At 38.7% G+C, this 23485-nt stretch overlaps 2 protein-coding genes across 3 annotated transcripts in view; one reads left to right on the forward strand and one right to left on the reverse strand.

The window, feature by feature from the left end:
* Positions 1-4174, forward strand: part of trmt13 (tRNA methyltransferase 13 homolog) — a 147569-nt gene extending 143395 nt beyond the window's left edge. For both annotated transcript variants that reach the window (XM_048602477.1, XM_020530260.2), the window contains one exon: positions 1818-4174. In XM_048602477.1, the coding sequence (XP_048458434.1) occupies positions 1818-1998 (181 nt within the window). In that variant the 3' untranslated portion in view covers positions 1999-4174. The remainder of the gene's footprint in view (positions 1-1817) is intronic.
* Positions 2300-23485, reverse strand: part of lrrc39 (leucine rich repeat containing 39) — a 24613-nt gene continuing 3427 nt past the window's right edge. Inside the window, exons 2-7 of the mRNA XM_020530262.2 lie at positions 20338-20494; positions 15145-15281; positions 12644-12789; positions 5849-6001; positions 4190-4323; positions 2300-2412 (exon numbers count right to left, since the gene is read on the reverse strand). Of these exons, the coding sequence (XP_020385851.1) occupies positions 2351-2412; positions 4190-4323; positions 5849-6001; positions 12644-12789; positions 15145-15281; positions 20338-20494 (789 nt within the window). The 3' untranslated portion in view covers positions 2300-2350. The remainder of the gene's footprint in view (positions 2413-4189; positions 4324-5848; positions 6002-12643; positions 12790-15144; positions 15282-20337; positions 20495-23485) is intronic.

Below are 23485 nucleotides of genomic sequence, written 5' to 3' on the forward strand. Positions count from 1 at the left end.
CAGCATTTTGTTGTGGATGTGTGATAGGACTGTGGCAATGTGTTAAAGTGTAGACACACATATTTAGCAGAGGGTCACTTCAAAGCAAGCAGCAACCTTGAGCTTTTTTTCTAACGATATTGCTCCTACCATTGTTCCAGCTGAGTTCAGTCAACTCCATACAGAAGTCTGACCTGGGATTTTTATATCAGAATTTCCTAGTGCTATGCTACCTTTGGGGAAAGCTATAAACTATTTTCTTCAGACATTTGTGTCCAATTATTTTCAAATTATTTCTAATTAAATGAAAAAGCAGGTATCCTATTCCATGGTCTTTATCTGAGCTGCCATTTAAGATACACCGCCAGTCCATACAGATTAGTCTGTTTTCCCATATATTTTTGCACTTGGCAAGGAAAGGGATGACTCGTAGCATGATTGCATCCTGTCAAATGTATTGAATAATACATCAGTTGTATTTCTTTCAGTATGCAACAAAATTTGTTTTTGTCCTTACCTGATCCAGCCTGAATGCAACTCCAGATTCATAGCAATGTAATTGACTTTTAAGTATGAAATGGCCTAGGAAGCCACTCTGTTAAACGACAATTAGTAGTGGGCAACAAATGTTGGCATTGCTGGTGATGCAGACATACCATGAGAAAAATTTCTTAAAAATTCAAAACATTTGCAGCCAACTTCACCCAGAAGTGCCAATTAGATGATCCATCTTGTCTTCGTTCTGATGTCCCTACCATCATGCATGCCTGTGTTCAGCCAGTTAGAAACACCCTACATGGTATTAAGAAAAAGCTGCAGCATTAGATAACTGAATGCTGTTGACCCGGATAGCATCCTGGCTGTAATATTGAGGACTTTTGCTGCAGAACCAGTTGTGCCTAGCTGTTCCAGTACCTCTACCCATAAAGTGGAAAATTGTCTAGTCATGTCCCAAGTACAAAATGCAGGACAAATCTAATCCACCAGACAGTTCTCAATCATGAAAGTGATGGAATATGATGTTGACGTGTTAGCAAGCAAAGTTACAAGGAACTTGGAACCAAACTGAGATTTGGTGAATATCAGGCTCACTTGTCCATAGACCCCTTTATGAACTTGATCCAAATATTATAGAAAAGCTGAATTCCAGAGGTGGCGAGAGGGAGTGACTTCAATATTCAGGTAGTTTATAACTAAGTATGACATCAAGGAGCCCTAGCAAAATTCATGTCAGTGGGATCTAAGGATACTGTCTACTTGGTGGAATCATATCGAGCATCAAGGATCGTTTAGTAGTTTGAAAACAATCATAGCAGCCTCAAGAAATAGCTGCAAGAATTCCTCATGGTAGTCTCCTAGGCCCAACTATCTTAGCAGTTTCATTAATTACTTTCTCTGCATTATGAGAGCAGAAGTTTGTGATAGATTTGCTGAAATCTGCACAATATTGTAAACCATTCGCAATTTCTCAAATGCTGAAGAAGTCCATGCCTGTATTTTTTAAGGGTTTCTGGGTACAAAATCTTTTAATTGAATTCTTTAAGAATCAATGCTGGTCTTGCTAGCATGACATCCAAATCTCACGAACGAACTTGTTAAAAATTAAAATAGAACAGAAGACCAGTTACCTGAATAGATATCTCAGCTGTGAAAGGAAGGTTCTCTGCCAGCAAGTATCACAGACAACAAAAGGTTCAAAACCCGTGCCATACATCATTTTGTTTATGTGATATTGCCTAATGCATTGAGTATGAAGACAAGTAATCCCACTTCAACTGCACGATAAAAGTATGTTATTTTTCAACTGTTCCATCTTATTTATTTTAATTCCTTATCAGGACACTGACTGTAGAAGACAGAGAACATTTGGGTCATCTTTGCAAGCGGCTGATAGACCAAGGACGGATCTACTACTTGAAGCAGCAAGGATTTGATTCAGTTTTGCAGTATTACACTAGTCCCAGCATCTCTCTAGAAAATGTCCTGCTCACAGCTGTTCCTGTTCCAAAGATTCAGTAAGAAGTGACTTTCAACAGATTGATATTGGTAAACTGTTAAACAAATTTTGCTGAAACATTCCTCATACCATTATCTATTACGCAGTGAGTTACACTTATTGGCCGGTCATTCATTCTTCTTGGATTCTCTTTGTTTTGTGGTACATTTGTATTATACTGCACCATCAAGAATAACTTTCAGCAATGTGATTTCATTTATTTGGTGTCTTAAATCTCATTTCACACAAAGGAGGTCCTTTCATAATTTCACAACAATATTGAAGAATCCACTCAAGTTTATATATATATATACTTAGCAGTGAGTTGTGGTCTTTTAATCCAGTATTTGATTTATAACACAGGGCAATTTCATTTCAGTAGGATATTTCAGCCTCAATTGTTACAGACAGTTCTGAGGTATAAGTTTTAGTTTTGCCTGAAAGACAAAATAAATAACTTTTATTGTTTCATTGATTTGTGATATGCTACTTTGTAGACAATTCATTTGCTTATGTACCGTAAGGAGACATTTCCTTTATCCTCTACCACATTATTTACAACATTGTTACAAGTTGTACAAGTCTTAAAGCAATTTTTTTTCATGAATGATTTCCATTGTAACCTCAAACCAAGTCAATGTCCTATCTTTTATTAGTAAGCGCTGAGTCACAAAACCATGTAGGTCAGTCATATAATTCTTCTAAAATTAAACTGTCACTAGTGATATACTAGCACAGTTGTTAAAAAAAGGTCCTAATTAATCCAGCTAGACTTTTAATTTTTTCAGGGGGATAAGGCTTCGATGGTTAGGCCAGCATTTATTACACCTCCCAGTTGCCCATGAAAGGTTGGTGGTCAGTTGTCTTCTTGAACCGCTGAAGTCCATTTGGTGTAGGTGTACACACAGTGCTATTATGGAGTTGCAGCATTTTGACCCAGTGAAACTGAAGGAACAGTGATGTGGTTCCAAATCAGAATGGTGAGTGACTTAGAGGGGAACGTAAAGGTGACCTCAGTCATTTTAGATACTAGTGGTCATTGAATTGGAAGGTGCTGTCTAAGGAGCCTAGTGAATTGCTACACTGCATCTTGAAGGTAGAACACATGCCTGCTACTGAGCATTGATGGTGGAGGGAGTGAATGTTTTGAGGATGTTGTGCCAACCAAGTGGGCTGCATTGTCCAGGATGGTTTTAAAGTTTGTATGTTGTTGAAGCTGCACTTTGCAGGCAAGTAGAGAGTATTCCATCCCACTCCTGATTTGTGCCTTGTAGATGTTCAACAGGCTTTGGGGAGTCAAGAAGTGACTTAAATGCTGCAGAATTCCTATCACTGACCTGCTCCTGTAGGTAAAATATTAATATGACTATTCAAATCCAGTTTCGGTCAAAGGTAACCCTTGCCCACTTACCCAAGGAGGATGTTGATGGTCTACTTAAGTATTTAAGAATTCTTAAACGGTGCTAAACATTGTTTGCTGTTAATAGCACATCCCCATTTCTGACCTTATTGATATTTTCTAATAAACCTGTTCAGAGATGTTATTACACACCTGACAGGTGGGACTTCTACCTGGGTCTCCTGACTTAGAAGTAAGGACACTACCAATGCCACAAGAGCCCTACTTCTGATCTTATAATGGAAAGAAGGTCCAGGTAGGTGCCGCTCTTGTAGCCGCACTGGAATAGCATGGCTAGGGACGCAGCAAGTTCTATAGCACAAGTCTTCAGTACTATGGCAACAATGTAGTCTGCAGCATCTTCTGCCTTCAGCCATTTCTTGATATTATGTAGAGTCAACTGAATTGCATGTAGACTGACGTCTGTAATGCTGGGGACTTCTACAGGTAAGTCAATTTTATTCCTCAGGCACTTAAATTTTGAGTACTACCATGGATATCCTCACAACAGTCTGGTAAATTTATTGTGTCTTCCTCACTTTTAATGTCAGGGTTACCTGAATAATGTTGATGTGTGTAGAATTTTAGCAGTGTTTCACTGTGTAACTGATTTCAGTATAATATACACTGTCTGTAAACATTAATCTCCAAATTTTTCATATGCAGTAAAGTAAATATTTGAAAATCTATCACCAGCCTCTTCCTATGCTGATTTTCTTGATGCAACATAACATGGGCTGATTTGTTAAAAATATGTTCACTTGTGTTTATTACAAAATAAATATAAATTGAAAATAAAAGGTACTTTTACTCACTATTTTTTAATTCTTGAATGTAGGCTTGCATGAATTCTATCCCAAACAGTTCACGGTCTTCCTCTTCCTCTGAATTTTCACATTGGGGTAGAGTTACTTGAAGCTGAAGAGGGTTATCCCTCAGATTCACAAACCTTTCAAATACATCACCATGTCAGATCAATTATAAAAAATTCTTAACAATCACAGAAGTAAAGAAAATCATTTATCAAGAACTCAAAAAAAGTAATAAATGTTGCTACTGCTGAGGATACAAGTCATCAACTAAGCTATCAAACCTAACACCAAGGACTCTTAAGGATTTTCTAAACTTTATAGTCTTGGTCTTCCTTTTTGCACTAGGCATTTCACTTCTGAATTTTATACTTGGATTTATTATTTTTCCTTAGGGTTAGTAAGCATTAAAATTCTCTTTTAAATTCACTCAAGAAAACCTTGTAGTTGGCTCCTTTATTGTTGAACTAGCAAACTGCATCTTAATTGAAGTATGATTATAGATATGTGCTAAAATTACAAATCTTTGATGCAGCCAACCATGGGGGTTTCAGAAAAAGAGAGCTGGTTCACCCCACCTCACCTGGTTGTAATGCACACGTTAGGTGTATCAGCCTTAACTTAAGGGGTCTTGTGGCACGGTGGTAGTGTCTCTGCCTCTGAGGCAGGAGGCCTGGCTTCAAGTCCCACTTGCTCCAGAGGTATGTAATAATAGCTCTGAATAGGTTGGTTACAAAATATGTATCCGCCTTAATTTTTGTGTTCACGTCCCAGAGTGAACTTTCTGACTCCAAGACAAGAGTGCTACCAACTAAGCTATGGCTAACACAAAGTCGAACAAAGACTGATTTTTTAAAAATATTTTTTTTAAAGCAAACAGCTGACCTTCCCTTCTGACTCAGTATCTAGAGTCAGGTCATCTATTTTTAACTAATGCACTAAACTGGGTGCATCTTGAATATGTATGATTTCAAGAGGGGTGTTCGATGTGGCACTTGGGGCTAAAGGGATCAGAGGATATTGGGAGGAAAGCAGGAAAGGGGCACTGAGCTGGATGATGAGCCATGATCGTGCTGAAAGGTTGAGCGGGCTCTAAGGACTGAATGGCCTACTCCTGTCCTTATTTTCTATGTTTCTAAATGAAGTAATAAGTGGTTCAAAAAGGTAACATGAACAGCTTAACAAGGGACATTAATATAACTTTTGTTGTTAGGTTTATTAAATTTGCATAAGAAAGGTAAATTATCTATTATTGACAGATGCAGATAAGACCATAAATAGACAATAAGTAAATGGTAGACTTCTTAATGAGTACTTTGCTTAATTGTAGAAACAGATGCAATATAAAAATAATTCAGGGGAGAAACTTGATGGTTTAAATATTATAAGTTTGAAATAATAATGGAGGGGAAATAATGGTATTTAAAATCTCGAAGACCTGCTGGGTTTCACCCCCAAGACAATACAAGAAATTAATTAGAAAATTATACATGCAGTACGCAATTTTTCCAAGGTTCCCTTAATTCACATGATTGACCTTGTGAAGAACCTACTGTTTTCTGCTTCAATGACTAATCAGCAATTTCCCTCCAGTTAAAATTGAATAGCAGAAAAATGCTAGTCACTAAATGCATATGGAATGACTAGTTTCCACTGCTTCATTACCGTAAGTTGATCATTTCTTCCATACAAATTGGGATTTTCTGTAGCTTGTTACAAGTTAAAACTAGAGTACTGAGATTTTTCAATTTACTGATGGCTTCTGGCAAGTGAGTGATTTCATTCCTCTGTAGCCAAATTGTGTGTAGGTTTTCCATTCTGTAAGGGGAAGAAGATAAAAAAAATTACATTTATGCTGATTGAAATACTGTCTGATCTACTTTGATATTGTGCAGACATGTTTTGAAAATTTTCATCTATCTATTGTCATATTTTTCCAAACTAAATATCACATTTGCACGCGACTGTTTTAGATGTTCACTTACACAGATAGCAATTCTATACAGTTCAAGAGAATATTTTCCCTTCACTGCACATACACCCCTTCCCAACTACCACAACCTTAAGAAATCCAAAACTGTAGCTTTCCTGATGTTTAAGCAAGTTTACTCAGCCAGTAGCTGGATAAGATACCACTTTAAAAATCCAGATTCAAGATTTGGTTTCTGCTAAACAAATTTAACTGATCCTTGTCAAGGTATTGATTATCTGAGCCCTAATCAGTTATATTTTCTACTTCTGATCACAAATACAATGACATGTATTAAATGTGCACTTGTAAGAATACCATGTGATGCTAGGGTGATTCTCAGCTGTGATGCCTCTGAATGTGAATAGCCAAAAATACTATCATGTCTTGCATGAAGAAATACTTATAGAGCTTTTCATTTATAATGAATTACAGTAACTGTTTGAACACTTCCTACATATCCTCTTTACATGTCGTGCATATAATTAAGATGAATGACCGGTTTATCTAACGGGAATGCATGAACAAAGTTCTCATTTTTCACTAATGTTTACGGCTGAACGGTTTGCTGGTTATTTAACATTAATGGTGTCTAGCTTGAATGTGCTGTACCTCTTTCACATAAATTACACTGTTAGTCACACTGTTATTTTGACAGCAAATTATGGCTCATCCACTTTTCTTCCTAGGAAACTAAATATAAATAGTGTTTTTCTGTCAGGGAAAAAATTAAAAACAGCAAAACTATTAATAAATATGTTTATGCTCTTTGAAATACTGTCTGATCTACTTTGATATTGTACAGAGATGTTTTCAAAATCTTCATCTAATTCTCCATCGCCATTTTTCCAAAGTAAATATATTTGCACTCACCTATTGTAGATACTCAGTTATAAGGACAGCAACACTCTATAGTTTGAGGGAATATTTTCCCTTCATAATTTAGAAAAATAGTTATCCCTATCATTGACAGGAGTCTTCTGTGGAAGATAAAATTGCTACTCCTATGCAACACTTAATCTGAATTGTTATTTAATGTCTTATTGTATAAAAACTTAAAATTGGGAATTTTTTCTGCCAGTCTAACACTTCATTTTTTCTAATTTTGTGGCTCAATCACAGTGGACTCACATATTTCAATTCTGGAATAGGGTGAAAACTAACTTCTGTCACAAACCTCTATCTTCGCCTCAGCTCACCCCCCCTCATCCCTTTCTCTCGCTGTCTACCTCAAAATGTCTTCTTTTCCTTAGATGTCACATACTGTGAGTTATTCCTATACACTTCTGTCTGAGGGAGACTTTTTTCAGACATTTCAAAAAGTAGAAGATTCATCTCAAACTGATTAATTTTGGCTGCTGAAGAGATGGGCTTTACAGAGAGGTTATGGTAGTCCTTCTCAGAAAGAACCAAATACAAGAACTATTCTCTTTTGTGTTCCACATGTACTTTAATATATAATTTGGAAACATGTTCTCTTTCATACACCACATAATGGCCATTATTATAGTCATTCAAAATTCTGTAGTTGTGCATTTTGGAAAAAGGGGACATGAGATAGCTTTGGTAAATAGAGTTAAGGAGAATCCAAAAAGATTCTACAATACATTAAATGACAAAATAATAGCAAGAGAGAGAATAGGGCCCCTTATGTGGAAAACCGCAGGAGATGGGGGAGATACTAAATGAGTATTTTTGCATCAGTGTTTACTGTGGAGAAGGATATGAAAGCTAGAGAACTTGGGAAATAAATAGAGAAACCTTGAAAAATGACTATATTATGGAAGAAGAGGTGCTGAACATTTTAAAACGTATAAAGTTGGATAAATCCCCAGGACCTGATCAGTTGTACCCTAGAACTCTGTGGGAAGCTAGGGAAGTGATTGCTGGGCCCCTTGCTGAGATATTTTTATCATTGATAGCCACAGGTGAAGCCGGAAGAGTGAAGGTTGGCTAATGTGGTACCACTAAAGGTGGTAAGGAAAAGCCAGGGAACTGTAGACCAGTGAGTCTGACATCAGTTGTGGGCAAGTTGTTGGAGAGACAGAATTTACGTGTATTTGGAAAGGCAAGGACTGATTAGGGATAGTCAACATGGATTTAAGCATGGGGAATCGTATCTCATTAATTTGATCGAGATTTTTGAAGAAGTAACAAAGAGGATTGATGAGGACAGAGCGTTGGATGCAATCTGTATGCACTTCAGTAAGGCGTTCAACAAGGTTCCTCATGGTAGACTGGTTAGCAAGGTTCGATCACGTGGAATACAGGGAGAACTAGCCACTCGGATACAGAACTGACTCAAAAGTAGAAGACAGAGGTTGGTGATGGAGGGTTGCTTTTCAGACTGGAGGCCAGTGACCAGCGATGTGCCACAAGGATCCGTGATGGGTCCACTGCTTTTTGTCATTTATATAAATGACTTGGATGTGAACGTAGGAGGTATGGTTAGTAAGTTTGCAGATGACACCAAAATTGGAGATGTAGAGGATAGTGAAGAAGGTTACCTCAGAGTATAGCGGGACCTTGATCAGATGGGCCAGGGGGCCGAGGAGTGGCAAATGGGAGTTTAATTTAGTTAAATGTGAGGTGCTGCATTTTGGAAAGGCAAATCAGGGCAAGATTTATTCACTTAATAATAAGGTCCTGGGGAGAGTTGCTGAACAAAGAGTGCAAGTTCATAGTTCCTAGAAAAAGTGGAGTCCCAGGTAGACTGGATAGTGAAGAAGGCTTTTGGTATGCCTTTATTGGTCAATGCATTGAGTACACGAGTTGGGAGGTCATGTCACGGCTCTACAGAACATTTGTTAGGCCACTATTGGAATACTGCATCCAATTCTGGTCTCCCTGTCTTAGGAAGGATGTTGTGAAACCTTGGAAGAGTTCAGAAAAGATTTAAAAGGATGTTGCTAGGGTTGGAGGTTTTGAGCTATAGGGAAAGGCTAAATAGGCTGGGGCTATTTTCCCTAGTGCATCCAGGGCTGAGGGGTGACATTGTATCATTGTGATATATAAAATCATGAGGGGCATGGATCAGGTGAATAGCCAAGGTCTTTGCCCCAGGCTGGGGGAGTCCAAAACTATAGGGCATAGGTTTAATGTGAGAGGGGAAAGATTTAAAAAGAGACCACGGGGGCAACTTTTACACAAGAGGGTGGTGTGTACGGAATGAGCTGCCAGAGGAAGTGGTGGAGGCTGGTACAATGAAACATTTAAAAGACATTTGGGTGGGTTCATGAATAGGAAAGGTTTAGAGGGATATGGGCCAAATGCTGAAAAATGGGACTAGATGAATTTAGGATATCTGGTCAGCATGGACGAGTTGGATCAAAGGGTCTGTTTCCATGCTGTACAGCTCTATGACTCTATGACTGTATGAAGGTGTTAGTAATTGTAGGTCTATGACATTATCACATTAAACCTTTCATATAATCTGTTGCAGTAACATTGTAGGATTTACTATGAGAGAAATGAGTCCTCTTAGACTCTTCTTCGGAAGTCCTTTCAAGTCATGGATGACATCCTTTCCTTTTCAATGGGTCCTGAGGTGACAGATAAGTCCAATGTGTTCTTCAGACTCTAACACATATAAGACAGGTCGTGCATGAAAAGTTGGACAGATGAGATTTTTGGAGTTTGTATGTTGTTTCTGATGCTGTGACTTGCCCTCTGCATACTCCCAAACAAGTCTCTTGATGTGCTTGATGCCTGCTCAAGCCAACCTCCTCCATTCTGGGCATTCGCCAATCAAGGACTCCCTTGAGTTGTCAGGGATGTTTGACCTCATCAGGGATGCTTTGAGGACTTCCCTAAAGTGTTACTGCTGTCTTCCTGGCAGTTTCCTGCTGTGACCAAGTTACAGTAGGGCAGTTGCTTCAGGAGTAACATGTTGAGCATATGACCTATATGTTCCACCAGTGCAGCTGGTTTTGAATGATTAGCACCTCAACACATGAACTGGGGGGAGAAAATTGCTGTTGGACCAACTGTCTTGCCTCAGGTCTTGCAAAGGCTCCACTGATAATCCTCTAGATCATCCAAGTCTCTGAAGCATACAGGAGAATGAGGATCACTGTTCCCTATTAAACCACGACTTTAGTTTTGGGTTTAGTTCTCTTCACTTGGCCTAAGGATGAGCTGGTGCATTGGGAGGTGATCGTAAATTTCATCACCTATGACTGCTTTCTTCAAGAAGCGACATATAGGAAAAGGTCCGTGAAGATAAATGGCAAAGTTTTACTTGAAGGCAAGAGCTACGCTATAGGAGCTGGTTGGAAGAGGAACTTATTTTTCTGAACTTTTAGTGAAAGGTTTATTTTCTCATACGCGTTAGAAAAAGTGCAGTATCTGAGTTAGTGCTCACATAAGCATCATTTGCATACCGAAGCTCATACACTGAGGTTTGAGTGGTTTTGGACAGAAGGTAGTGTAGGTTAAAGTTTCCCACCTATTCTACACATCACCTCCCCACCTGTGAGATACAGTATTTCAGCAAAGAAAATGGAGAAGGATTTTGATACAATGACACAACTTTGTTTGACCTAAGCCTTTTCTAGGATAGAATCTGTGGCACAGGGTTTTATGCAAAAACTTGATCAAGTTTTTTTGAGGTGACGAAGATGGTTGATGCGGGAAAAGCAGTTGATGTTGTCTACATGGATTTCAGTAAAGCCTTTGACAAGGTCCCTCATGGCAGACTGGTACAAAAGGTGAAGTCACATGGTATCAGAGGTGAGCTGGCAAGATGGATACACAACTGACTTAGTCATAGGAGACAGAGGGTAGCGGTGGAAGGATACTTTTCGGAATGGAGGGTTGTGACTAGTGGTGTTCCACTGGGATCAGTGCTAGGACCTCTGCTATTTATGGTCTACATAAATGATGTGGAGGAAAACATAGTTGGTCTAATTAGTAAGATGATACAAAGATTGTTTGAGTTGCGGATAGTGGGGAGGATTGTCAGAGGATACTACAGGATATAGATCAGTTAGAGGCATAGGCAGAAAAATGTAAGAGTTTAATCCGGACAATGGTGAGGTGGTGCATTTTGGGAGGTCAAGAACAGCTGGAAGTGATACAGTGAATGGCAGAACCCTTAGGAGTATTGATATGCAATGGGATCTGGGTTTGCAAGTCCACAGATCACTGAAGGTGGTAACGCAGGTAGATAAAGTAGTAAAAAAAGGCTTATGGCATGCTTGCCTTCATTGGAAGGGGCATTGAGTATAGGGATAGACAGCTTTATAGAACTGTAGTTAGGCCACACTTGGAATATTGTGTACAGTTCTGATCACCACATTACTAGAAGAATGTTGCCTGGGTTTGTTTTCACTGGAATGCAGGAGGTTGAGGGACAACCTAATAGAAGTTTATAAGATTGTGAATGGCATGGATACAGTGAAAAGTATGAGGATTTTTCCCAGGATGAAGGAGTCAATTACTAGGGGACACAGGTCCAAGGTGCAAAGTGGGAGGAGAGTTTAAAAGAGATGTGTGAGGCAAGTTTTTCACGCAAAAGGTGGTGAGTGCCTGGAACGCATTGCCAGAGGGGGTGGAAGCAGAAACAATAGCAGCAATCAAGAAGCACCGGGACGAATACATGAACAGGAAGGGAATAGAGGGATACGGATCCTGTAAGTGAAGACAGTTTTAGTATGGAAGGGCAAAATGTGGCGGTGCGGGCTTAGAGGGCCTGTTCTTGTGCTATATTGTTCTTTGTTCTTGTTCTCTGTGGTTGTTTCATTAGTAAGGATCACAGCTTGCAAGGGAAAGGGTGGTGACAAATTTTTAAGGGCAGCCAAATTTGAGGAATGTATGCTATAAGCTTTCACAGGTTGACAATCAAAGATTTTTAAGAAGTCAAAAAAGACCATGTATAGCACTGAAATGTAACTACATATAGTTGAACATTTGTAGCTTGACATTGTTCTTCTCTGCCTTGTGGGGTCAAGTGTTATTGACAGCATTTTCCTTTTATTTTCAATAAAAGTCAAATAAATAAAATTCAGGGCAAAGAATTCTGACTTGATAATGAAACACATGAAATAAAACAAAGTGAATGTCTTCATACATTACACGAATAATTATAACACCAAACAGACCATTTACATCATTTGGCTACTTTTATAATTAAATATGTTTGATGCATCATTAAGGAATTTTCCAGCATATGCCTAGGTAAAGTCCTATGGAACCCTACGGGTCCAGACAGATATAAAGTCTTTATGTTTTTTGTTAAGATTTCATCGGGTTATTTTTAATATAAAAGATGTGCGCATATCCTCAGCACTTAGAGAAACTGAAGATGTTAAAAAAGTGATAATTATTTTCATCAACACATTGGCAGAAATAGCTGAGTTAAATGTACATATTAACCACAATAAATATACTTGTAAAGAGATTGTGATGCTACAAGGCTTTCAGTGTTTAAATTTCAAGTATTTGGAAGAACAGAAAATCAACAAACGACTTCTCAGAATCCTGTTTATTACCTGGCTATATCTTCCGGCAGTTCCTTCAGTTTGTTACTGCCCATATCTAACCATTCCAGTGCGTGCATATTGAGAATAGCTGAAGGGAAGATAGTGAAACAGTTCATGGACAGGTCAAGATGGTACAGCCTTTGTAGATGAGAAAGCTACAAAAGAGAAAATAGTTTGCAATTAAACAAATTCAGTCCTCCACCAAAGTTATTGAGCAATTGTTTCAATACATTATTTAAATATGGTGTACACTGGTAAACCAGTGATCCAGATTTTGCAGTCAGCAGGAACACAACAGCATTTGTCCTTGACCAATAATTAAGGTACAAACCTACCTAATACAGCAGCTGGGCAAGAATTTCAATTTTAAAGAGAGGAGGTATCCCTCACTGTGTGTACTCAGCAGGGCCCTATGGTGTTCCCTGGTGCAACTAAAAAGGACAGATCACTTAGTGCAGTACATGAAGCCACGTTTACAAAATCTGCCAACTGAAAGCTGCTGCAATACCATAATAAATTCATGTTAAAAAGTTAAACAAGCTTCAATTTATCTGACTTAATTTAAATATTTAACAATTTTTTAAAATAATAGATGAATTTTAAGTTACACATTAAAACACTTAAAATGGGAAAATCACATTAGAACGTAAGAATTTAAACATAAAAGTGCAGTCTCGTTAACAAGTCATATGAGAATAATTAAAAAATCTGAAATCATTCAGAAATCATTCTTCTGATACTGCTGCACTCAAATATTCATATCAATCTGAAGGCATCCATCAAAAGAAATTCTAATTGGCCAATCCAGTTAATTAATTGTCAATACAGGCAAGTGTGGAACTAAATTTCTGAGAACAGAATCATTAGGAGTGGCAGATTCCCATCTCCGATCATTGTAATTATTAGCATATGGACTGCAGTAATTCAAGAGGGGATTTGCTCTACCTATTCGAGGGCAATTAGGGATGGGCAACAAACGGTAGCCTTGCCAGCAAAGCTCACATACAATAAAAGAATAAAACAAATGGCGTGAGAATGCAGTCCAGTGATTTTCTGAAGAAGCGTCCTGACCCAAAACGTCAGCTTTCCTGCTCCTCTGATGCTGCCTGGCCTGCTGTGTTCCTCCAGCTCCACACTGTGTTATATCTATTACCAGTGATTTTCATGATTACTTTCTAATTCAGGTCCATGGAATTATTTAAATTTCACAATCTAAGTAATGCAGCAACATAACAATTGAGCAACCATGCGTATGGGCTTCACATAAAATATTTATGACATTTGCAAACATTTAAAATAATTTTGAAAGATGTAACTATTTTTTAACTGTTGACAGTGGTGTAGATGTGTTTACATTTAAATCCTTCATAAGAGGCTTGTAATCAATGTTCATTCTAAGCTGCATGATTGTACATTAACCCTGAAGTTTCCATTAACAAAGATGCCCCTTCAGATGACAAGGTGCAGAGCTGGATGAACACAGCAGGCCAAGCAGCATCATCGGAGCAGAAAGGCTGACGTTTCGGGCCTAGACCCTACAGATGACTGTGTTGTAAGTAGTCAGTGTCACAAAAAGATGACTAAATAACCAAGAAAAAAGGATGAGCATAAAAAGAATATGATTGAAAGGCTAACTTATAAAGCACAGTTCCAAATATACAGAAAAGATAGCAGAAACAAGCCAAATATTTATCCTGAGATTGATTATCTAAATATCATTTGTATTACACAGAGCTGCTTCAGAGATCCAATCACTCTATCAATAGAACTGTCCAGTTTGGATTTGGTTCAACTCATCCATCTAGAACTCCATTGCAGCTTGTGGTAATCCTTGCAACGGTTGAAATAAGGACATAGTAAACTTTTAAAATTTTTAATCATTCCAAGGAAGACGTCAAATTTGTGAAGAGGTTAGCATTTCATGTCAACTCAACCCCACCTTCTGTACACTGACACTGGTTGAGTGTTGTCAATGTTTTCCATTTGTATTTCCATCATATTTCCATTGTATCCAATGCAAAGATACATTTATGCTAGACAAGCACAACAGCTGTGAGACTTCATTTACCATGTATACTACCTGGCCAGGAGAAAACTAAGTGCACACTTGCTCATGCGTATCCTGAATTCTTTTCCTGGAAGATGCATCATTTCAAATACATTGAGATTCCTTTAAAATCAAAATTCTAAAGTACCCAGGACATTTAATGTTGCACAGGATTTATACTAGATGCTCGACATAATCCTCAGGATGTGAGACCAACCCCTCTAGAGATAGCTTCACTATAATGGGGTGAGGCAAGATAACAATATGAATGACAACCATATTGCATTTTTCATCATAGGTCTTAGATCTCAGATACAAATTCCAGTTGTCCATAATCTGAACCTGATGCTACATTGCACAGACCCTTGTACTTCACTGTGTGAACGTATTTAAACAACATTGAGAATCTTCTGGAAATATATTTCCCCAACTCAAGAAACTGGTTAAAATTTTATACACGTGCCTGTTCAGGTAAATCACAGAGATCCCTGTTCACAGCAAGATCTAGTTTCTCCAGATTTTTGCAGTCACCAAGCTCCTCAGGCACATCACGCAATCTGTTGTAACTGATATATAGCTCTCGCAATTTGGTCAATTGTCCTGCAGGGGGAGGAAGGTGAAGGTGTGACGGTCAGCTTCTGTCACCAATATTAATCTATTATGTTATCATTAAGCAACATAACATTATATAATTTATTTGTTCAGATTTTGCAGCTGAATAGCACTTAATTTCTTATATGACAAAATATTGCAAAATCCAATCTGGAAAATCTCACCCTAGAACTTTTAATTTACAAAAAATCTTCAAAACATTGTGGTTTGGTTTGAAATAATATTCATTTACATGGTTCCTTTCATGACGTCAAGCGTTCCAAAATGCTTTATAACCAGTTAACTATCTTTGAAATGCAGTGACTGGTATAATGCAGGAAAACACGAAAACCATTTACACTGTTTTTAGGATAGACCCTCAGGTTGTTGGAACATAGAGACATCAATAGGCCATCACCTTTAAAGCCTGTTCTGCCACTCAGGAGATAATGGCTGATTTGCAACCCAATTCTTCGTATCCTTATTTGCTCCGTATCTCTTAATAGCTTTTAGTGGACAAATATTTATCAATCTCAAATTTAAAATGAACAATTGGTGAAGGGAGTTCCAAACTTCAGCCACCCTTTGTAAACATATTGCCTACTTTCGATCTTGAACAGCCTGGTTCAAATGCCCCCTAGTCCTGGTCTTCCTCCATTCGTGTTTCCCAATCTATTCTTAATTTCACTTGAAAATTTAATCAGGTAATTTTTAAAACATCTGCTAAGTTCCAAGCAATACAACACTAATTTGCTTGATCTTGAAATTTAACCCTTGAAGTCTGGGTACTATTGCTTGGATCAAAGTCTTAGGACACCACTCTTAACAGCACTGTAGGATGTACCTACGCTAAATAAATTGTAGTGGCTCACCAGTACCTTATCAAGCCCAATAAGGTTAGGCATTAAATACTGGCTTGATCAACGACTCCTACATCCTGTGAAAAAAATAAAACTCTATACTTGAACACGCACCCTCCTTCCCCTCTCAGACCAATATAAATATATGCCTCCAAAAAAATGGTAGTTTATTGCTTACAGTAATCCAGATATGACCTAACCAGGACTTTGTACAGTTGGAGCATTATTTTTACCTCCTTGAATTTGACTTCTTCAGATATAAATGCCAGCACTCTAACTGTCTTTTTTGTAATTTCGTCATTCTCTGTAACTATTCACAACATTTTGATGATCTGTGTATGGACCATTACCATTTCTAGCTTTTCATCATTTAGAAAGTACCTTGTTGTGTCCTTTATAGGTCCAAAGTGGGTGACCTCACATTTGCCCATACTGAAATGAATTTGTCACAGGTTTGCTCAAATATTTCATCTAATATTTCATCATTTTATACTTCTTTCCAGCTTGTTCATAATGCAGCCTATGATTGTATCGTTGGAAAACTTGAACATGTGGCTTTCTACCCCATTATCCAAGTTGTAAATAAATAGTGAATACTTCAGCCATCAACACAAATCCTTGAAAGACAGCACCAGTCACATCCTCTCAATTACGGCACCTACCTATTATTGATACACTTTGTCTCCTGCCACTCAGTCACTTTCCTTACTAGGTCAATAACTTGACTTTAATCACAAATTAATATAGGAGTTTAGAATAAATTGCTGACTTAGTAAGGATTATTTATTTTTAACTACTAAAAGAAGCATTTTAATTTGACCGAGCAATTTAATTATGTTCAAAGCTGTCAAATATGTGGCTGCAGTATTCTGTTCCTTTCTCTGGGTTATGAATGTGTATTACCAAAATATTTACGATATCATTAACTGAACACACCTTGGAAGATTTTAGAACACTGCAAAGCAAAACACACCAGTTACAAGCAGCACCAATGTCACATTTATAAAGTCATAACGGACATAGATAAGGTAAATAGCTAAAATATTTTTCCCAGGGTAGGGGAGTCCAAAACTAGAGGGCATAGGTTTAAGATGAGAGAGGAAAGATTTAAAAGGGACCTGAGGGGCAACATTTTCACGAAGAGGGTGGTGCATGTATGGAACACGTTGCCAGAGGAGATAGTAGAGGTGGGTACAATTACAACATTTAAAAGACATTTGCTTAGGTACATCGGTAGGAAAGATTTGGAGTCACGTAGACGCAAAACGTTAGCTTGGTCTCTCTCCACAGATGCTTTTGACCTGTGATTTTTAGCATTTTTTGTTTTCAGTAGAGATTCCAGCATCTGCTGTAATTTGCTTCTGCATTAAGGTTTACAGGAATATGGGCCAAATACAGGCAAATGGGACTGGTTCAGTTTAGGAAGCCTGGTCGACATGGACAAGGTGGGCCGAAGGCTCTGTTTCCATGCAGTTTGACTAAGACTGTATTTGCAAGGACCAAGCTGCTTGGATAGAAATACCAGATCTGCAACACTTTCAGAAAGAAGTAACATGACCCAGTTAATGGATGAAAAGAGATTAGATTTAAAGAGAAAGAGGAAGAGAGAATTAGAGAGAAACTTGGCCTGGAGCAACAGCCTTTTCCCCTCTCTCTTTTTCCATAGAACCCCTCTCAAAATTTGAGAGTTGGAAACTCACTCAAAGACCATACCAATATAAGGGGGAGTTTCCCAAAACAGAATGTGGAATGAACTAGCACTGTTTCCAGAAAAGGTATATTCGAACATCCAAAACTGGTCCAGAAAGAAATCCCAGTGCCAACAACTTTTGTGGGAAGTGACTTCAACTGCAAACCAATACTTGAGACAATTGAAATAATTATTTTTTCCTGAATTAATTGTTACTTGGTCAAAATACTTTTAAGACAACACTCCGCAGAGTTTGTTATGTTCACTCCTAGACTTGAAGGTTGTGTGCATGTGTCAGTTTTCAAGAAGGGAGATTTTTAAAAATAAAATAACTAAAAACCCATGTTAGAATGTATGTGTAAATTGGATGAGTGGAAGCACCAGCCATGGTTGTAATATTCCCACAGTGCAATAACATGCCAGTGTTTATTAGCAAGGTTCACACATAAAAAAGTTCACTTAGAATAGCTGGCAATTCTATTGAATCCAATCCAGGACTGGAGAGAGAAAATTCTAGGAGGTGGAAGAGAATATTTCAACGTAAAATTAATTAATTACATTTAGCATTTCTCAAAAACAACTGTGTACGTTCTATTTATATAATTGCAATGTTATCATATCCTCAAGATTCTTGCTAATATGAGTAAAGTCAGCTCTGGCACTTGTATCATAAAAATGGATGTTGAAATCAAGGACAAGCTCTTGGGCACTGGCTGGAATTCTTGCATTTCCCAGTGACTACAATCTATAGATAAACAGTGACTGCTCTGGGGTCTGTCTGGAGAATAAGAAAGCCTAAAAGAAGAAAACTTTTCCCAATCTAACCTTTCACAGATCATATTTGTAAACTTTCATTTTCACTTTCCTTCAGCTAGGTCTCTAACCTGGATAAATGGTACTGGAAATTAAAATAGCAGCCACTCCGTGCAAAGGAGTTTCAAATCATTCAGCTTATATTTGTTTCAAAATTGTAGTTTTGAAAGCATGCTAAAAAATATGAGATACTAGTGCCTGAGACATTGCCTTTGATAACATCAGTTGTTAGCTATTGTGCAGGAACAAAAACAGAAATTGTTAGAAAACTCAGCAGGGCTGGCAGCGTCAGTGGAGACAAAGCAGATTTCGGGTTTGGTGACCATTCTTCAGAATGGGTCCAGTCCATGCCAGTAACACAGGGGTTTAGAGATTGGTTTCAGTTCATATCCTGTCTTTGTTTGTCTCTGACTTAACAGTAGTGGCAAATAAAACTTGACCTAATTTCTAGTTGCTGATTACAAAGAGAGTGAAGTTAATGTATGACAGGGTTTTAAATCACCTTTGTAATAAATAGAATTAACAGCTGTTTCTAGCCTCTCTCTGCACATAACTTCCTCAGTACAACACTGGAGATTATGCAATCAATGTTCTAGTCACATGAGTAAGTTAGACAAATGTAATACTTCTGTGATGTGTTACAGTGGTAGTAGGAACTGCAGATGCTGGAAAATCTGAGATAACAAGGTGTGGAGCTGGATGAACACAGCAAGCCAAGCAGCATCATAGGAGCAGGAAAGCTGACGTTTCGGGCCTAGACCCTTCATCAGAAATGGGGGAGGGGAAGGGGGTTCTGAAATAAATAGGGAGAGAGGGGGAGGCGGATAGAAGATGGATAGAGGAGAAGATAGGTGGAGAGGAAACAGACAGGTCAAAGAGGCGGGGATGGAGCCAGTAAAGGTGAGTGTAGGTGGGGAGTTAGGGAGGAGATAGGTCAGTCCCTGGAGGACGGACAGTTCAAGGGTGCGGGATGAGGTTAGTAGGTAGGAAATGGGGGTGCAGCTTGAGGTGGGGGGAGGAAGAACAGGTCAGGGAGGCGGGGACGAGCTGGGCTGGTTTTGGGATGCGGTAGGGGGAGGGGAGATTTTGAAGCTTGTGAAATCCACATTGATACCATTGGGCTGCAGGGTTACTAAGTGAGAACGAGAACAAGCCAGCTCGGCAAGTAAGTCAACAACCTCACCCACAATCCGAGCTATAAATCTTTGTTAAAACTTTAAAGGATTTTCAGGATATTGGGACAGGAGTAGACAGAACAAAACTATTCCCCTTCAGTGAGAAAGTCAATAACTCAAATCATTCATGAAAAATCTAGAGGGGAGATTAAGAGATTTTATTTCACTCAGAGTTATCATGTTTTGGACTGCTGTATCTGAAAAGATGATGGAAGCTGATTTGTTAATTAATTTCAAAAAGAAGTTGGACAAGTACTTAAGGATAGTGACAAGGTGACAGACCAAGAAGTGGAGCTGTGGGATAAAGTACGACTGCTCTTTCAAAATGTCAGCATAGACACGATGAGCCAATTGGCCTCTGTCTGTGCTGCAAGTTTCTAAGATTAATGATTCTAAGATAGAATGTGAAATAATCTAGATTTATTTACTGGAGATAAATACAGTTATATTTTAGTAAGGTAGTATTACATATAATAAAAGAGAATAGTCCTACTCACCATAAGTGTCTAAAATTCACTTATACAAACCTATTTCCTTGGGAATCTCCCTGACTGAATTGCGTGACAAATCCAGTACAAGAATATTATCAAATTTTCCAATAAATCGAGGAATAATTTCCAAGCCAGTTCTGTGGATCTGCCATGCTTGTATATATGTCATTTGTTGTAATGCATCTGGTAGTGTCTGAGAAGTAAAGAAAAGTGTTAGCAATCACTGCAGTAAAATTTACAAATTAATCATGTTCTGCTAGCATAACTGTAACAAACTGAAATAAATGCCTCCATATTTTACCTGAACTGTCTCAAAATGTGGCAGCGATCAAATAAAAAGGAAAGCAACAATCAGAGTCAAATTAACATTGGGCAATTTCCGTATACATTTGGGAATAGCACAAGCAGAGATTCATTGATTCAAAGTGTGGCAGAGCGATTAACATATTATCAAGATATAGTTAATCTCTTCCATTTTACTCCCTCTAACTCCTTAAAATCACTGGTTCCATAAACTTAAGGCAAAGAAGAGCTATAGGCTTATCCTGAGTGTTAGGAGTCTGAAAATGACAAAAGACTGAGGGTTTTAGCTATAGGGAGAGGCTGAATGGGCTGGGGCTATTTTCCCTGGAGCGTCAGAGGCTGAGGTCTGACTTTATAGAGGTTTATAAAATCATGAGAGGCATGGCTAGGGTAAATAGGCAAGGTCTTTTCCCTGGGGTGGGGGAGTCCAAAACTAGAGGGCATAGGCTTAAGGTGAGAGGTGAAAAATATAAAAGGAACCTAAGGGGCAACTTTTTCATGCAGGGGGTGGTACATATATGGAATGAGTTGCTACAGGAAGTGGTGGAGGCTGGTATGATTACAACATTTAAAAGACATCTGGATGGGTTCATGAATAGGAAGGGTTTAGAGGGACATGGTCCAAATGCTAGCAAATGGGACTAGATTTATTTAGGATATCTGGTCGGCATGGTCAAGTTGGACCGAAGGCTCTGTTTCCAGGCTGTACATCTCTATGACTTTATGCCAAGGAATACAGCTAAGATCATGTAGAATACATCATCATCGTATGCAAGAATTAAAAAGTGGGATATTTTAGCTGCTTAGGTGATGGGCCATCATACTTTATTTTATATGTGGGGAACTTTTACTCACGGTGACTGCTGCCTCACAGCGCCAGGGACCTGCGTTTGATTCCACCCTCAGGCGAGCGTTTGTGTGGAGTTTGCACATTCTCCCCCTGTCTGTGTGGGTTTTCTCTGGGTGCTCCGGTTTCCTCCCACAACCCAAAGATGTGCAGGTTAGGTGGACTGGCCATGCTAAATTGATCATAATATCCAGAGATGTGCAGGCTGGGTGGATTAGCCATGGGAAATGCAGGGTTACAGGGACAGGGTGGGTTTGAGCGGGATGCTCTTCGGAAGCTCAATGTGGACTCGATGGGCCAAATGGCCTGCTTCCACACAAGGGATTCTGTGATGATTCTATGAAATTGGCAAAATAATTCAGGACAGATGTCATATCTACATTGCCAAAAGTTGTTAATTGTCTGCAAAGGACTTTACAATGTCTAAAGTTGTGAAAGGCACTATGCAAATACATGTCTCCCATGTTATACCTTCATGCAATGGAATTGCAGTCAGAAAGGTGGGGGAAGGTTTTTTTTAAATTATCTTTAAAATGTTTCCAAAACTTTGAATTACCCAGTGATATTTGTAAAAATGAAATTTAATTTGTTACAGAAAACACTGTTCCAACCTCCTGCACAATCATGCGTTGCAGTTACACAGAACTTTTTTTTGACAAGTTTAAAATTTTAATATATTGACACAAAGAAAAGAATGTTAATTGGTCGAGGTATGATGCCAGCTATTGCAATGGGGATTTTTTTCTAATTCCAAACAGCACGTTAACTACGATCTCAATATTAAAGTAGATGAGATGGATGGCACAGATTTGGATTTGAATGGAAGTTTAATGAACAGTCAATGCTGGAGAAATTCAGGAAAACAGAGTTAACATTTTGTGTATGGTTCGACTCTTTGGGTCTGACTCAAATTGGAGTCAAAACGTTAACCCTGTTTCTGTCGACACACTGCCAGACCTACCGAGTTGCTCCAGCATTTCTCGGTCTTTTTCAGATTTCCAGCATGCACAGTGTTTTACTTTTATTCGACAGCTTAATAAACAGGTTCTAATGCAAGACTTTTAACAAATTGCTGCAGTCAGACCAGAGCAAATTGAATCAAAATGGGACAACTTCTTTAAAGAAAGGTCAAACAACAATGAACTGTTACCAAGCAACAAGTGAAACATTTGGAAATACAATCATTTCAGCTTTATTGTTGAGCACTTTGCCATTCAATTCTTCCAACAGCTTTCCAGAAAGGCAGGTGAATAAATAGTCACTAATCACAATGGGTGTGACTTCTTCGATCCCAGTTGGTGGACACTGCATTTCACCATGGCAATTCAAAGAAATTGGGATAATTGTAAGCGGGCCTTTATCCAAATTCAAACTGATATCTCTTGTTATTTAGGATCGCCAAAATCATTCAATATTCTAAATTAATCACTGATAATTCCAGCACTCATTGTGGGTAATCTGTCCAAGCTGGTGAAATATGGGTCCCTGCTGCTTTACAGAATGTCCCCAGATGGCTCTTGTGGTGCAATGGTAGTGACCCTACATCTGAGCCGGGAGGCCTGGGTTCAAGTTCTACTTATTCCAGTGGTGTGTCATAACTTCTCTGAACTGGTTGAATTCAAAATACCTACAAAATATTCCAGAGGGCACTTGTAGGGCAGTAGTGGTGTCCCTGCCTTTGGGCCAGGTGGTTAAGTCTGGAAATGTCTCACAATATTTCTCAACAGGTTGATTTAAGATATGTGCAACATGCCCTGGTGGAACTATTAACAGTGGCACCTCAGAAGGCCATTCAGGAGCTCAGACCCCACCCGTCCCACACTGACAAGGCTCAGACCACCCCCCTCCTCCACCAACACGACTCAGACCCCACTCCCCCCCTACACCAGTGCAGTTAAGATCCCCTCTCCCGAACAGTACTGAGCACCTCCTTGTGATAATGCTCAAAACCCCTTCACTTCCCCAACACACCTTCCTGAATCTCTGGTTCCTGTGTGTGTGTGTGTGTGTGTGTGTGTGTGTGTGTGTGTGTGT

Source organism: Rhincodon typus, chromosome 10, assembly GCF_021869965.1.
Source record: "Rhincodon typus isolate 14 chromosome 10, sRhiTyp1.1, whole genome shotgun sequence".
Lineage (NCBI taxonomy): Eukaryota > Metazoa > Chordata > Chondrichthyes > Orectolobiformes > Rhincodontidae > Rhincodon > Rhincodon typus.